The following is a 16,210-nucleotide window of genomic DNA, read 5'->3' as shown; positions in this document are numbered from 1 at the left end:
CCTCTTCAGCTGAACATTGAGGAGCCAGTGGTGGTTAACGTTCCCTCCTACATCACCAATTTGGGTAAACTGCTGGACCAGACGCCGAAGAGGTGAGAGAGAGAGACAGAGAGAGAGTGAGAGAGAGAGAGAGAGAGAGAGAGAGAGAGAGGCAGACCACACAGACCTTACCCAACGAGACGGTCTGACCCAAACATTAATCATAATATTTAGGGTCAGAGAGAGAGAGAGAGAGAAAGGGAGTAAAGGAGAAGTGTGGAGGAATGACAGTGGTAGAGAAAAAGAGACGAGAGTGAGAGAAAAAGAGAGGGAAGGAGAGAGAGAGAAAGGGAGAGATAGGAAGAGAGAGGGGAAGTGAAAATTGGAGAGAAAAGAAGAGGGAAGGAGGAGGAGAAAGAGGGAAGTTGAGGAGAAGAGAGAAAGAAAGAGTGAGAAAAGAAAATGGAGAAAATAAAGAGAGAGGGGGAGGTTATTCTAGTTGTCTTAAGATTCGGTAACACCTCTTCTTTAGCGATTTATTCTGGACAAAAAGTGCCATAGAGCTTCCTTTGCCACTTAAAAAATAATCCATAGTCGACCTTATTCTCGTCGGTTAAGGAAGCTCCCCAGCACCTTTTCATAGGCGATTTATTTTGCTCATTACACCTTACTGTCATCCTGTGTTATGTAAATCCTTCCAATATCGCCTCACTTTACATACATAACGTGCATAAGGATATTTACCACCCATAGCCAAAAATAAATCGCTAAGGAAGAGGCGTTAGTGGACTTCCTGATCGTACTAAAATACGCTCCTATATCTTACCGGCCATAGCCAGGAATAAATCGCTAAGGAAGAGGTGTTAGTGAACTTCCTAATCGCACTAAAATACCCTCCTAATTGCCAGCCATAGCCAAAAATAAATCGCTAAGGAAGAGGTGTTAGTGAACTTCCTAAATACCCTCCTATATCTTACCAGCCATAGCCAGGAATAAATCGCTAAGGAAGAGGTGTTAGTGAACTTCCTAAATACCCTCCTATATCTTACCAGCCATAGCCAGGAATAAATCGCTAAGGAAGAGGTGTTACTGAGCCTCCTGACCGTACTGTATCTGTCCTTCTTTCCCGCCACAGAGTCATCGCCAACTACATGCTGTGGAGGGTGACCGCTGCCTCTGTGGGGTACCTGTCAGAAGACGCGAGAGACATACAGCTTGAGTACTCCAAGAAACTGGTGGGCAAGGGGACGAGGGAGCCACGGTGGAAGGAGTGCATGGGATCTGTGTCTGGAAGGTGAGGAAGGGAGGGGAGGAGGAAGGGAGAGAAGCGAGAGGGAGGGAGGGAGAGAAAGTGACGAGGAAGAAATAAGTGACATCCAACCAAGAAACTGGTGGGCAGAGGGACGAGGGAGCCACGCTGGAAGGAGTGCATGGGATCTGTGTCTGGAAGGTGAGGAAGGGAAGGGAGAGAAGAGGGAGGGAGAGAAAGTGACTAGGAAAAACAGTTAGAGTACTCCAAGAAACTGGTGGGCAAGGGGACAAGGGAGCCACGATGGAAGGAGTGCATGGGATCTGTGTCTGGAAGGTGAGGAAGGAAGGGAAGGAGAGTATGGAGGGAGGGAGAGAAGAGGGAGAGAGGGAGGGAAAATGACTAGGAAAAAATAAGTGACATCCAACCAAGAAGCTGATGGACAAGGGTATGAGGAAACCACGATAGAAGGAGGGCGTGGGATCTATGGAAGGTGAGGAGGGAAGGAGAATAAGGAGGGAGGGAAGGAGAATAAGGAGGGAGGGAAGGAGAGTAAGGAGGGAGGGAAGGAGTGTATGGAAGAAAGGAAGGAGTGTAAGGAGGGAGAGATCTTGGAAACCAGATACAGATATGGGTACATGTTAGCCTGAAGTGGGTACATGCCAGCGTGGAGGCCTAGTTCTGCCCCTAAGTTACTCAGCACCTATGTTTTCAAGAGAAGAGGGAGAAATGAAAATGGATAGAAAAGCAGGCAGGTAGAAATAGGAGAGAAATGAAGCAGACAGGTAGAAATAGGAGAGAAACGAAGTGCTTTGCTGGAAGAAATGTATGGGATTATCTTGAGAGTGAGGAATGCAGACAGAGGAAGGGTGTAATATCCACTGTTTGTCTTCTAGGGGACGATTTGGCCCTAGGAAAAACTATCTTAACATCCCTCAAGTCGTCCATAGCCATTAATCTAAGCCCCATCCTAAAACAAGGACATAAATCTATTCTTAGCCAAACCCTCAGGCAGTCCACACATACAAATAAAAATCTTCCTCTACTTCTTGCAAACTGGCTTACATTTCATGGATAGGATAAATTTTACTCTTCTTTCACCATCTTAGGCTTACCCTCATACAGTCATAGGCAGATATCTAAGTCTTCCCCTTCTTTCAGCCTGGCTCATGCCGTCGGGTCCATGTACGCGCGGGAGTTCTTCAAGGAGGATGCTAAGGCCGCCGCAGATGACATGGTGAGATACATCCGCGCAGAATTCAACAACATCTTGCACGCCATTGACTGGATGGATGAAAACACACGCTCCAGGTAGACAAAGACCTCGTTATTGCTGGTCAGACTATTGGCCACAGTCTGTTTTTCCCTTTTCCCTATTCACTTAGCAGTATTTTTGATGTCCCGGGTGTTTTTCCACATTGCCTTGTTCTTCCCCATCATCTTGCCCTCTACAGCCCACATCTCTCTCTCTCTCTCTCTCTCTCTCTCTCTCTCTCTCTCTCTCTCTCTCTCTCTCTCTCTCTCTCTCTCTCTCTCTCTCTCTCTCTCTCTCTCTCATATGCTTCTCCCTTCTATCTCCCCATCTTTATTCTGCAAGGAGTGGCCACAAACAAATTGCCTCCACGTCATCTTCCCCTCTCCAGCTTACACCTCTGTCTCATACGCCTCTCCCTCCTGTCCCTCCATATTAAATCTGCAAAGGGTAGCCACAAACAAATTGCCTCCATGTCACCCAGTCCTTCTTCATCAGGTTGCCTTCTCCCCAACTCACCCTCCTCTCTTGTGCCTCTCTACCCCACCCCTTCAACACCTGATTCCTCAAGGGGTGACCACAAACAAATCACCACCATGTCACCCAGTCCTTCTTCATCAGGCTGCCCTTTACCCAGCTCACACACGTCCGATCTCACATCTCTCTCCACCTTATCCCTCCAGCTCATCCTCGGCCTCCCTCTTCCCCTCCCTCACGACAGCACTCACATACACTCCATTCTCTTCATATGGGCGGATCAGTACCTCCCTTTGTTCATTTTAAATTCGTTAACATCCTTTATTTCACCCTCATTTATCATAGAAAACTTAATATCTTTGTTTATCATAAAAATTGGTCTGTTATTCTCCATGTCTGCATAAAAATTGGTTATTATTCATGATGTCCACATAAAAATTAGTTATTATTCTTGATTACATGAAAACTGGTTATTATTCTTGATTACATAAAAATTGGTTATTATTCTTGATTACGTAAAAATTGGTTATTATTCTTGATTACATAAAAATTAGTTATTATTCTTGATTACATAAAAATTGGTTATTATTCTTGATTACATAAAAATTAGTTATTATTCTTGATTACATAAAAATTGGTTATTATTCTTGATTACATAAGAATTGGTTATTATTCTTGATTACATAAGAATTGGTTATTATTCTTGATTACATAAAAATTGGTTATTATTCTTGATTACATAAAAATTGGTTATTATTCTTGATTACATAAAAATTGGTTATTATTTTTGATGACTTCCCCACAGAGCACTGGAAAAGGCCAAGAACATCACCTCACACATTGCCTACCCTCCGGAGCTTCTCATGGATGATAAACTTACTGAGCTCTATGATGGCGTGAGTTGCACCTGTAGTAGTAGTAGTAGTAATAATAATAATAAAAGTTATAATAATAATAAGAATGATGATGATGGTGATGACGACAACAACCACAAAGATGACGATGACGACAACGATGATGACTTTGATGATGATGATGATTCCTGTAATAATAGTAATGATAATAATAATAAGTATAATAATAATAATAATAATAATAATAAAAATAAAATAATAATAATAATAGCAGGAGCAGTAGTAAACGCATCCTCCCTACCGTCCCATCTCTCCTCCAGCTTGTGGTATCCAGCGGTGACCTGCTTGAGAACATGCGTAACCTCACCATCTTCGGCACCGACTACGCCTTCAGGAGACTCAGGGAGAAGGTGAACAAGAAGGACTGGAGGAACCACGGCGCTGCTGCTGTCGTCAATGCATTTTACAGCCCTCTGGAGAACTCTATTCGTGGGTTTCGCTCTCCCTTTTCCTTTTACTGACAGCCGTATCTTTGTATTCCTGGGTTTTGCTCTCCCTTTTTCTTTTTCTGAGAGCTGTATTTATGTATCTACCTGTCTAGCTGTGTTAAGTACTGGGGAGGGAGACCTGCGTGGGTAATTCAACTATCTGGTTATAAAAATGTCCCTTAACTACCTCCCTATCCTCTAAAAAGGGAGATGGTGGGCTGTGGGAGAAGGGCAATCTAGGCCTGTTGTTCACCAGATTCACGTCGAGTTAAAACTGCTACTGCTATACTATTAACTGTTCATCTCTGTGTCCATCTAGATTTCAATTTTTTTTCTCTTGCTATTTCTCATCAACATTTCCTTGAGTCCCGATAATTACTTCAAATGTGGGCTTTGCTTCTGGACTTTTACTGTGATACGTTTTTCTCAGTCATTTTTTAGTCTCACTAGTTTTTTTGTTTTTTTTAATCCAACTGGCTTTTGTCATCAGCGTCTGCAACCAACTGGAGAACTTTATTTATTTTGTTTATGGGTCCTGTTTATGGATTTTATATTTAAACAACTCTCTCAAATTTTTTTCAGTCTGTCTCTTTCTGTGTTAGTTTCTCAGTCTTTGTATCAATCTTCTCTGTCAACAGCATGTAAAAACAATTAACTCTAAGCCCTTGACCACCCCGTTTGGGATACATGGCGTCTGGCAATGGAAATTTCTCTATAGGTGGGTTTTGCTATTATCACTTTTTATTTTGGCAGCCTTTTCTCATTATATTGCATTCACTTGTTTTTTCATTAATCACTCCCTTTTCTCATTGTATTGCAGTCACTTGTTTTTTCATTAATCACTGCCTTTTTTTTATTACTGCATCGTTATCATCATGGCTTTCTTGGTCTCCTTTAAAACTGTATGTATGAGTCTTGCCCTTTTGTTCTCTTCAGCTTTTCTCTTTTGACTGTCTGTATACCTTTCTGTGCATCATTTTCTGTTACTTTTGTTTTTTTTTATAGAGACTGCCATCAAGTCATGGATGGATGGATGGCATTTATTGATATTTGGACGGATGGACGAATGGATGGATGGGATTTATTGATATTTGGACGGATGGACGGATGGATGGAAGGCATTTATTGATATTTGGACGGATGGACGAATGGATGGATGGGATTTATTGATATTTAGAAGGATGGACTGATGGATAGATGGATGGATATAGATTGACAAATAGATAGATGGATGGAAGGATGAATGGATGGGTGGATAGCCTGACTGACTAATTGACTGATATACTGAATGATGAATGGATGGGTAGATGGACTTTTGAATTTAACAACTAAAAGATTGACAGATTCAGTAACAAATGGATGAGTAGTTGCTAATTTCAAACCCCCATACCTTCCGCAGAGTTCCCAGCTGGTATCCTCCAAGGGACGTTCTTCGCAGCAGACAGACCCAAGTACATGAACTTCGGTGCCATCGGATACGTCATTGGCCACGAAATCACACACGGCTTTGATGATACAGTAAGTGTCGGGTGTTGCTGGGCGTTTATGTGCTCCTTTTACTGTAACTTGATGCCTTCATGTAGTGGCACTGATACAGCTGGGTGGTTCCACTGCCTGGTTTTACAGTTGCCCCCCCCTCTACTACCTCCCCAATTCCCAAAAGGACAATTGTTTGGTGCAGGATGAGGGCAACTTCAGCCTGCAGTCCACTGGGTTTACGTTTAAAATGAATCATGGGCTCCTCCTCCTCCTTTATTTTTTGTCTAACATAGCCAGCACTCCATCTTGAATGCAGGTTTGTAACAATAGATTAACATTTGATTAAGATGCTAAGGAAAGGATGTAGAGCCATAGCATTGTCCATTTCTTCATCTGAGCTACACACTGTATTAAGTAAACCACAAGAGGACGAAAATCGGGGCCAAGTTAAAATGAAAACACTATAATATATTCTTTAAAACCTGATGAAAGATCCCTAACCTCCATTCAGGTCAGTTGATGGGCAAGGGTAGTCATATTGGGGGAGGTTGGTTTAACTAGTAACCAAGAAGATTCGTTCATACCTCATAACTATGGCTCATTGAAGTTTATACAGTCACGATTTAGTATTGTACGAGCTATAGGAGTGACCCAGTTCCATCAGGTAAAAACATACCCACTTTAATGCGCTACCCTTATTTGTTTACCTACTTCATTTATTTATTTATTTGGGGGATACGTGAACATGGAGGGAAGAATGCTAACAAGTGTTGTCCTGAGGCTTTCATATCACCAGCCACCTTTCTTCACTGAGGCTAATACTACAATAACCATCAATAACTATCACTTGTGTCTATCTAACCTGTCTAAAGTAAATCCTTGCTGCAGGGTTGTCAGTTCTTCATATCACCATCGACCTTTCTTCACTGAGGCTAATACTGCAATAACCATCAATAACTATCACATTATATCTATTTTGTCTGTCTAAAGTAAGTCCTTGCTGCAGGGTCGTCAATTTGATGCAAAGGGAGACCTGCGAGACTGGTGGGACGCAGCAACCAAGCAGAAGTTCCTCGAGAAGGCAAAGTGCATCATCTACCAGTACGGCAATTATACTGTCCCAGAACTGAAGATGAATGTAAGTGTCCATGTGGATTTTTTATCATTAGGGGTTTTGAGAGGAGCATTAGTGTATAATTGTAAGGGATTTATAGAGTATGTTAGTCAGAGATATTGAAAGAAAGAGTGAATATTAGAATGTGAGGAATTTATGTATTATGTTTGGGAAAGATTTACGAAGGTGAGAATGTATGACTTATGGGATTTAGAGATTATGATTGTAAGATATTTGAAGAGGTGTGCCTACTGTATAAGAATGTAAAGGATTTAGAGATTATGATCATGAGAGATTTGTGGAGGAGTAAGAATAAATGACCATAAGGAATTTGGAGATTATAATATGAAGAGTTCTGGAAGTGAACATGTGTTACTAAATTATCCTTTTAAAAAGTCTAGTATTGTTAGTGACATGCTGTTGATTAGTTGGCCGTCTTTTGTGTTTTTCTCTCTTCTTTGTTTTCTGGACCTTACCTCACCCCATTCTTAGATGGGAAAAGAGGTTGAGATGATGATGATGATGATGATTGTTAATGGAGATGCGACAGTAACCGTACCTCATTTCCACAGCTGAATGGCATCAACACACAAGGAGAGAACATTGCAGACAACGGTGGGATCAAGGAGGCCTACATGGCATATAACCAGTGGGTCAAGGACCACGGTGAAGAGAAAACACTTCCCTCCCTTCCATACACAACCAAGCAGCTGTTCTGGATGTCCGCAGCCAACGTGTGGTGTGGGAAGTACCGTCCAGAGAGTTTGAAATTGCGGATCCTGACAGGCGCACACTCCCCGGCGCAGTTCAGAGTCAACGGGCCCTTCAGCAATCAGCCCGACTTTGCTAGAGATTGGCAGTGTCCCATCGGATCCAAACTTAACCCCACTAAGAGGTGTTCTGTTTGGTAGTGCCCCATATCCAGCCCTTCCCAGTCCCCACCTCCCCCTTCCCCTGCCAACTGCCAAAATTCAGTTCCGCCAAACCCACCTACCCTCTCCCCTGTCAACTGACAACCTTTAATCTCCTGTCAGACCAACCCACCCTCTCCTTTGTCAACTTTCAATGCCTTGTTGGATCCAAGCTTAGTCCTATTAAGCAGTGTTACATTTGTAGTGCCCCCTCCCTCATTCCTATCCCTCCCATTGCAACCCTTAAACCCCTCCAGCCTACTGATGTATTTATATTCCTTAAAACAGGTCCACAGAATCTCACAGAACCAGCCCACAGAATCCCACAAAAGGGACACAGAAAATAATTAATCTCAGGATGAAGACTTCCACCACAATGATCCACATAATCTTGGCCTACAAGCTACTAAATGCTTGTCAGTTGAATCCCACAAACAGTCCTTGAAATCTCACAAAACAGTCCACAGAATTCCACAAAACTGATCTCTATAGAAGTGAAGAACATGTCAGAATTTTCCACCACATCACCATTTATTATTTTAGACCCGTTGGCACCTGCTCCCATCTCCCCTTTCCCCTTCTTTCCCTAACCCCTTCAACCAGATGACATATTATTAAAATTCATGGTGCCCCCAGACAATTTTATGCAAGGGAAATAGCTCTCGTGCTGGCCAATGAAAGCAATATCCAATCTCTCCAGTTTGAAAAGTCCAAGGTGAATAAAATCGTTAGGAGACAGCAAGTAAAAGACATCATTTCATTTTACTCTTGCCACCATCAAATAATTATAGACTTTTCAAACGGGGGATTAGACGCAGCCTTTATTAACCCCTTCAGGACAAGAGAGCTTTCCTAAATTAATCATCTGACAGTAGCAAGAATACAAAATATAGAAAATGTCATCTGAGTGGAAAGGTTCTTAAAGAGTCCGAGATTTCACTTTGGACCCCCTATCTGTCCACGGCTGGGCCGAGGAAGCAGCTGTACCCAGAAATGAAGAGAGAGTTAAGAGATAGGATATATTTTTACTAGAGCACACACCACGGATTTTTAACCTCTTGAATCTGATGATGTATATTATTACTTTGTTGTTGTTATCTCCGGGTGGTTATATTTAGATTAGGAGAGACTTGGACTAAGGGAGTTACATATATCCTTCTTTAATTTATTCACTGTTAGGAACCAATGATTCCTAACACTGTGAAGAGGGTAATGAAGGCTATATCGAACCCCTCCTCTTCCAGTAGTTTTTCCTGAGCTGAACTGAATTGTCTGGTAGGAAATGGAACACAAGTGCAGTACACCTTCATTTTATACGATCACACGGTATATGGTATTATCATTTACTGATATGATTTATGAGAATTTAGGCCCTTTTTCATTTTACGATTATTTTTTTGCTTTTATACCAACACTGATGCCTGGTTTCTCATTATACAATCATTTTCTCATTTATGCAGTCACTAATCCATTGAAATTATATATACAGCCAATCGCCATACTGTGTTTTTTACAAATGCATCCCAGTCATTAAACAAGGACGTGCCCATCATCTGATTCAGGAGGTTAAAATTTGGCACACATTCACTCAGTATTTAAAGATTTATTCAGTGTCGAGTTCACTTGTAGGTGGAAGAATGATTAATGTTGATGTTGTGGCATAAACGTGCAGCCTCACCATGCATCATCACCTCCCACCGCTGTCTTTGCACCCTCTCCCCCACATTGTCACCCCTCCACATGGCCCCACCTTCCACCCCGACACCACACCCTTCACCCCAACACCCACCACTCATGCGTCCCTCCACATACACCTTCTTAGTGGTGTAGTCCCTGTTTACGTAGTCTAAGTTAATACACGGAATAGTGGTTCTGTATGATCTGTATGACTGTGTGCGTGTAGGGCTGTGTGTGTGTGTAAGATTGTACGGCTATGTGTTTAAGCCAGTGTGTTCAGGAATCTACTCAACCCTGTCAGTGCGGTGACATCTTTATTTTATTCTTGCTGTTTCTTAGTTGATTGTATTCACCTCAGGAGTGACTTGCACGGCTTCCATAAATCCCAGTGCCCCGAAAGTGAAGTACAGAGCGTTCCAATCTACCCGAGCATTTGTACAAAAAACTGTTCATCTTCGGTTTGTTATTACTCCATGAAGGGAAGGGTTATGTAATAAACTAGAATGTTCATTATGGATTTCAGCATTTTTTCTTTGCAAGTACTTAGAAACAAGTCGTTGCTGGCTTGCCTACTAATGCTGTGGTGACAAGTAAAAGGCAGCTTTTTTTTTTTTAATGGAAAATCGCCTTTGGCAAGATGTAGCACAAAACTGGATGCATTGGGAGAAATTAACGCATCCCACACTCGTGGTACCTGAAGCACAGTTCTCTCTGGGCAGTGTAGGAAAGGGTTGTATTTGATAACCAGAACCAGATATCACTCCCTGACATGGAAAATCTCTCACATCCTATGACGTCCCCCAGTACGCCCCTCTCAGTGTCGTAACATCCCCCGGGGGTTCTGGAGCTAAGGAAAATTGTTCGGCAGCAGCTAGAATAAACTATTTTTTTTAAGTTACCGTACTGAAGAGGTATGTGCACATGTGTATGAGTGAATGTGGTTTTTATAAATGTCCAAAATAGCTGACCACTGCTTTTTCCTCCCACCTACTGTTATTCTTTGCATATTCCGAAGGCCTATGTGTTAGTTTCTCCCCACCTCTTTATTTTTATAGTGTAGTATTTATATGCCATGGGTTAATATTGTCTAGGCTAAGTTCTGTGTGAGGGCAGGTGAAAAGTATACATATATTTTTTCTTATCAGAGGAGTATTTTCAACTTGAGGATGGATTCTGTCTTACTTTTTTTTCTTTTTCTTTTTTATTCTACCCCTTTACCACAGTGATGTCTTTTGCATTTTTCTCCCCATTTCTAGTCGATTTTATTCAGCTAAAGGGGAATGCCTAGTTTGGTGAGGGGAGTTAATGAAGTCTGTGAATAACCCCTCAGTTAAAAAATTACCCCCTGTTCTGAGTAAAATCATCTGTGATAGAAATGGGAAGGCAAAAGACGTTACAGTATCGACAAAGCTTCACTGTAGTTGGTTAATGCTGCACTTTTTCATCTCTTTTGAAATTTCTCTGTATGGTTTTAAGTTGTTATATTATTCTTTTTACGTATGGGAATTCTTATCATTAATTTTATTTCCTGTGAATGATATATTACAATTGAAAGTTTTGTTGTCAGGTTTTAATATTTTTGTAGTGGATGATAAGGAAAATTATTATTATTATTACTTTTTCAGTTATTATTATTATTATTATTATTATTATTATTTGTTGTTGTTGTTGTTGTTGTAAACCAGATACCTCTCTTTAGTTCCATACTTTACATTTCCTTGCAATTATTACTTTTCAAAACCAGACATTGTTATTACTGTACCATTTTGCACACATTCACGCATCTGATTATTTACCTATTTATAATTCATGTCTTTAAGTCTCCATTTTCCCCCCTGGTTCCATGACTTATGTATTTTTTGTAACTACATGATTTTGTTTTTGTTACATCTTGATAAACAATTTTTTTTTCAAAATTTTCTGCGTACTTTAAACACATTAGCTACATAATGGTAAACTATTCCTTTTTATTTTTCCTTACGGCCCCCTTTCTCATACTTCCCACTTCATAGTAAACAAAATAATTGCATTAGTTTCGTCCATCAAACTTTTAAGATATTTGTTATATGATAAACTGTATTTTTGTATAGTTTGGACGTGCTTGCTTCTCATAAATTATATTATTTTCAAGATTGTTCCTGCATACGTTAATTTTGCTACACCTCCCCATCTTCTGAACATCCTGCCTCATATACATTCAGCTCTATATATATCTAGCCCTATATACACTCAGCCTTATACATCTCACCCTATACATATCTCTAGTGCATTGCCCTATACGTTTTCCCTTACCCTTTAACAACACACTGCCCTATCTGCTTTGCCTATACCTTCCCCTTTGTACTTGCCCTTTACATCCTTCTTTCCTACCCTTACCCTACACATTTTGCCCTATACACTTTGGCCTATGTATTTTGCCTACACCTTCCCCTGCACAAGGCTCCTTCTATACCTTCCCCATCTACACCTTGCCCTATGTATCTTGCCCTACACTTAATCCATATATTCTTGCCCTGTACACCTTGCCCTACATATCCCTTCTCCTAGCGTCCTTATTCACTGATTTCCTTTGCTGGGAATTTTGTTGTTGTTTTTATTTTTCCACAGCCTCGCCATTTACGCACATTGGGTCAAATCCTCGTGGTCTTAGGAGGTTCTGCACTTCTTCGTGACTATTTTATTCCCTGTAGCTTAATCGTCCCAATAAAGGAATGAAGGTTCTGGATGCATGTAGTGTAGTGAGAAGCCAAAACAGACCTAGGTAATTTTTTTTTGTACGTGGATATAATAATTCCTTTTTTTTTTTTTTTTTCGAAGTTAAAAAGATAAAGTTGGGACAGGATACACGAATATTCATTTATTTGTAATTTATACCAACTGTGTCCATATTTTAAAAAAAAAGAAAAATGTTAAGAATGCATTAAAATAGAACGCTTCAGAGAAATGAGTAAAAAATTAATCAGTTTAACCTTTACAAACCTAGAATCCAGTCCAGTAAAAAAAAAAAAAAAAAAAAAAAAAAAAAAAAAAAAAAAGAAATGAAGATCAAGAAAAAAAAAAATCGTTCAACAAAATTAGCTAATATTACTGTAATTTTTAAAGGGTTAAGTGGGAGCCTTCTAGAACCACGAAGAAAATCCCTTAGCCACCTCACCACTACTGTCCTAATAATACATATTTTAATAAGAGTGATAAACTATTTTTTGAGATTAATAAAAAGATAAAAAATATATATATGTATGTGTGTGTATGTATAGATATAAGAACCTTAGTCCTCAGATGCATAAGTGATGGAAAGATGGTGATTTTAGACTTGCGATTATTATTATTATTTTTATTATTATTGTACATGGTATTGTGATTAATAAAAAAGTTCGTAAAAAGATTGCGTGATTTTGCCATTTCTGTAGATGAAGCTTTGGGTGGCAGGTGGTGGCGACCATCATCCACTCACGTGATGTAGTGCTGCCTACTACTTCCTTCACCTTTATCATTCTTTTTCCGTGTGCTCTCCTCTCTTCCTATTTCTCCCAGTTTTCCTGTCACTTTTTATTACTCTTCTCTCCTAGGTGGCTTTACATTGAGTGACAAACCTAATGGTTTCCTGTAAACCAGGAAACCATTTACAACGCTGGGTGGTAACCATATAACCAACCCATCCGTGTCAGCAAGTGTGTTGGCGTAAGGTTAGTGCCCCTCCCTTTAGAACAACTAACTCAAAGTCAAATGGACACCCCATACGGGATTTTGGCGACTGGCTTTTGATAGACAGATTATTAGTATTATAGTTGTTGTTCACGTTCTGACAAATATCAATACACTTCATTTCAGTAATTAAGGAGAGTGAATACAGACTTAAGATACTCCATAATATCTTCAGTGCCTCTCTAAAATTCAGAATATTGTGTAAAAAAAGTTTCATAATTCGTAATCAGTGCATTATTACTATCAGCATCTCACCCGCGGTATAAACCTGTTATCCTCTCGTAAGTAAATAGCAACCATAAGCGCATCAACTGACCAAAGGACAGTCTTTCACGAATATGCCATCCTTCATTTCTCTGCTAAGGACTGAGAAGAGTCTGGTGGCTATTTTTCCCTTTCCTTACAAGCCTGTCTCTACTACGTTAAGGTATAGTGTACAGTCAGGTCTCGCTCTCCGTCTGTTCGCCATTTGGTAAGTTTCTGTAATGATGAACAAAAAGTTAGACCTACTTAGGGAATAACACCACTGCTAACGCCGAAAAAACAGTGCAGGTGCGAAATAAATAGTTCAGTGTGCGATATTAAGTGAAGTGATGGTGTTTTATGTGAAATACTGATACTTGTGAAATTTTGTCTTATCTCACGAACGGTCAGGCGTCACGCTGCCTCCCAGTTAGTTGAGCCAAAGTTGTGTTTACGCTCGCTGTTGTCCGCTGGCATTTCGTAACTTTCGTTCTATTTTGTCTATGAAAGGCCATTAAAACACCATTACCATCACCAAACAACAGTGCAAGTGCGTGACATATAGTGCAGTATATATTAAATAAACGGATAACATTTTGTGTGTGAAATACTGGAACTTGTCACAGAAATCGTCTCTGGCAAGGATGCTACGCCTAATGGAAAGCTTGGTGCTACTGAGGGTGCTGTGGGCAAGCCTAAAAGGGTAAGTTTTTTTATTTTTATTTATTTATTTATTGTTACTTGGTCATAGCCCCTCCCCCGTCTCCAGTGAACCCGTTATATCAACCTCACTGCATTACAAATTACCATGCAGTGGGTTTTTACTTGCCAGAACCCCATCACTTAGCGAGATGTGGCTTTATTGTTGCAGTAATTCCCACTGAAGTTGCAGTTTAACCACAAAAATTGCATCACAAAAGAAGTAATATAGCATGAGGGAATACGAAATGTACTTAACCATTGCTGAGAGTTTAAACTATTGTAAACTATGTAATTTAAACAGCTGGATCCAGAGTCATGTATTCGTATTTACTCATAAAATCCTGGCCAGCGTATTGAAGTTGCTCGTAGCCGAATTAAATCAGTAAGTTGCATCTGATTTCCACATTTTCCCACATTATTCACTGAGACTTGTATTTACAGTAGTGTATAATGGGTGGTCACACGATTAATGGTTTCTCTTTTTTTTTTGGGGGGTGGGGGACTGGAAATTACATAGCGCACTGCAAATTCGTGAGAGCAATTTCTACTGCTCTCTCTCCCTCTCTCTCTCTCTCTCTCTCTCTCTCTCTCTCTCTCTCTCTCTCTCTCTCTCTCTCTCTCTCTTTCTCGGAAGGAACAATATTACGGGCTTCTGGCCTTTGGATCCTTCTTCCTTGCGTGAAAAAGTCAAGTTCGTGAGAGCAATTTCTTGTTTGTTTGTTTTTTTCTTAGGAGGAACAATATTACGGGCTTCTGGCCTTGGGTTCCTTCTTCCTTACATTGTAAGTAAATCACGTGTAGCCTATTATTACAGGGAAATTAAATGTTATAATCAGCTCGTATACAAACATTAAAATTTGTTCATTGGCAAAACGGGTGGCATAACTGGGATAAAAGTGACAGTTCTCTTGCATTCGCCTTTTTCCCCTTCACGAGGTTGTCAAATGTCACCCTAGGTACATAAACAGGATCAGTAGGCCTAGATTTTCACGCCTAAAACTATGATGTAAGTAGTTTTCTGATGTTAAGCGTTAAAAAAATATGTCCACAGCATTTTGAACCCTGCACTGCATATAATAATCCAAATCAAGTGTCACCGTACCATTAAGCTGCTAGGAGACTGTAGGGACGAGATTAATGGCGTGTTTTGAATATTGAACTTCCCGGGGAAAATTCGGCCATTTGGTGTGACATAATGACATAGCTAAGGCAGTAGTGGATAATTGAGAGTGTACTTGAAAAATTAGACTCAAAGAATTTTCTGTTTAGGATTCATTCAGACATACTATTCACTACGCTGGTTGACTTGTAGCGATGGTGGTGGTGAGAAAGAGGATTTATACTTGACAATACATCCTTCAGTCGAGTTGGTAGAGTAGCCATATTTCTTGTTTTTCTTCCTCTTACTGCAGGAGATTCAAGACTATTATTATTATTATTATTATTATTATTATTATTGCAGAGGTTCCAACATTTTATCATCTTTTGTTTCTTCCTCTTACTGCAGGAGATTCAGGACTTTATTATTATTATTATTATTATTATTATTGCAGTTTCCAACATTTCTTCTTCATCATCTTTTTCTTCTTCCTCTTACTGCAGGAGATTCAGGACTATTATTATTATTATTATTATTATTATTATTATTTCAGAGTTATCAACATTTCTTCATCATCTTCATCTTCTTGATCATTGTATTGCAGGGGTCTCAGTACATTATTATTATTATTATTATTATTACAAACGTTTCAACATTTCTTCTATTTCTTCTTCTTCTTCTCATTCTTCTTCTTCTTCTTCATCATCATCATCATCATCTTCTTCTTCTTCTTCTTCTTCTTCCTCTTCATCTTCCTCTTCATCTTCCTCTTCTTCTTCTTCCCTTCTATCCACACTACTTAGGCCCGCTGAGTCATAACAGTGGTGGTAGTGGTGGTAAGGAAAGGTAGCGAATCATGCTTAACAACACACTCCACCAGAAAACTTAGCATAGCAGCAGCAACGCCCATACCCAGTGCTACAAAGGCGCCTTGTAGATGCAGCAAACTTAGCACTCCGCCACCGCGAATCTGTGTGAAAG

General features: G+C 40.1%; 1 protein-coding gene across 1 annotated transcript in view; it reads left to right on the top strand.

Annotated features, from left to right (window-relative positions):
• Nep2 (M13 family metallopeptidase neprilysin 2) overlaps positions 1–8,267 on the top strand; it is a 144,065-nt gene extending 135,798 nt beyond the window's left edge. The window contains exons 9-16 of the mRNA XM_080271054.1: positions 10–92; positions 1,115–1,273; positions 2,390–2,539; positions 3,763–3,853; positions 4,132–4,300; positions 5,699–5,817; positions 6,785–6,916; positions 7,465–8,267. Of these exons, the coding sequence (XP_080127180.1) occupies positions 10–92; positions 1,115–1,273; positions 2,390–2,539; positions 3,763–3,853; positions 4,132–4,300; positions 5,699–5,817; positions 6,785–6,916; positions 7,465–7,803 (1,242 nt within the window). The 3' untranslated portion in view covers positions 7,804–8,267. The remainder of the gene's footprint in view (positions 1–9; positions 93–1,114; positions 1,274–2,389; positions 2,540–3,762; positions 3,854–4,131; positions 4,301–5,698; positions 5,818–6,784; positions 6,917–7,464) is intronic.
• Positions 8,268–16,210: the final 7,943 nt, after the last annotated feature.

This window comes from Coenobita brevimanus, chromosome 44, assembly GCF_032717465.1.
Source record: "Coenobita brevimanus isolate Jiangsu-jjx chromosome 44, ASM3271746v2, whole genome shotgun sequence".
NCBI lineage: Eukaryota > Metazoa > Arthropoda > Malacostraca > Decapoda > Coenobitidae > Coenobita > Coenobita brevimanus.
The sequence above is the reverse complement of the archived record's forward strand: the minus strand, read 5'-3'. Positions and strand labels throughout refer to the sequence as shown.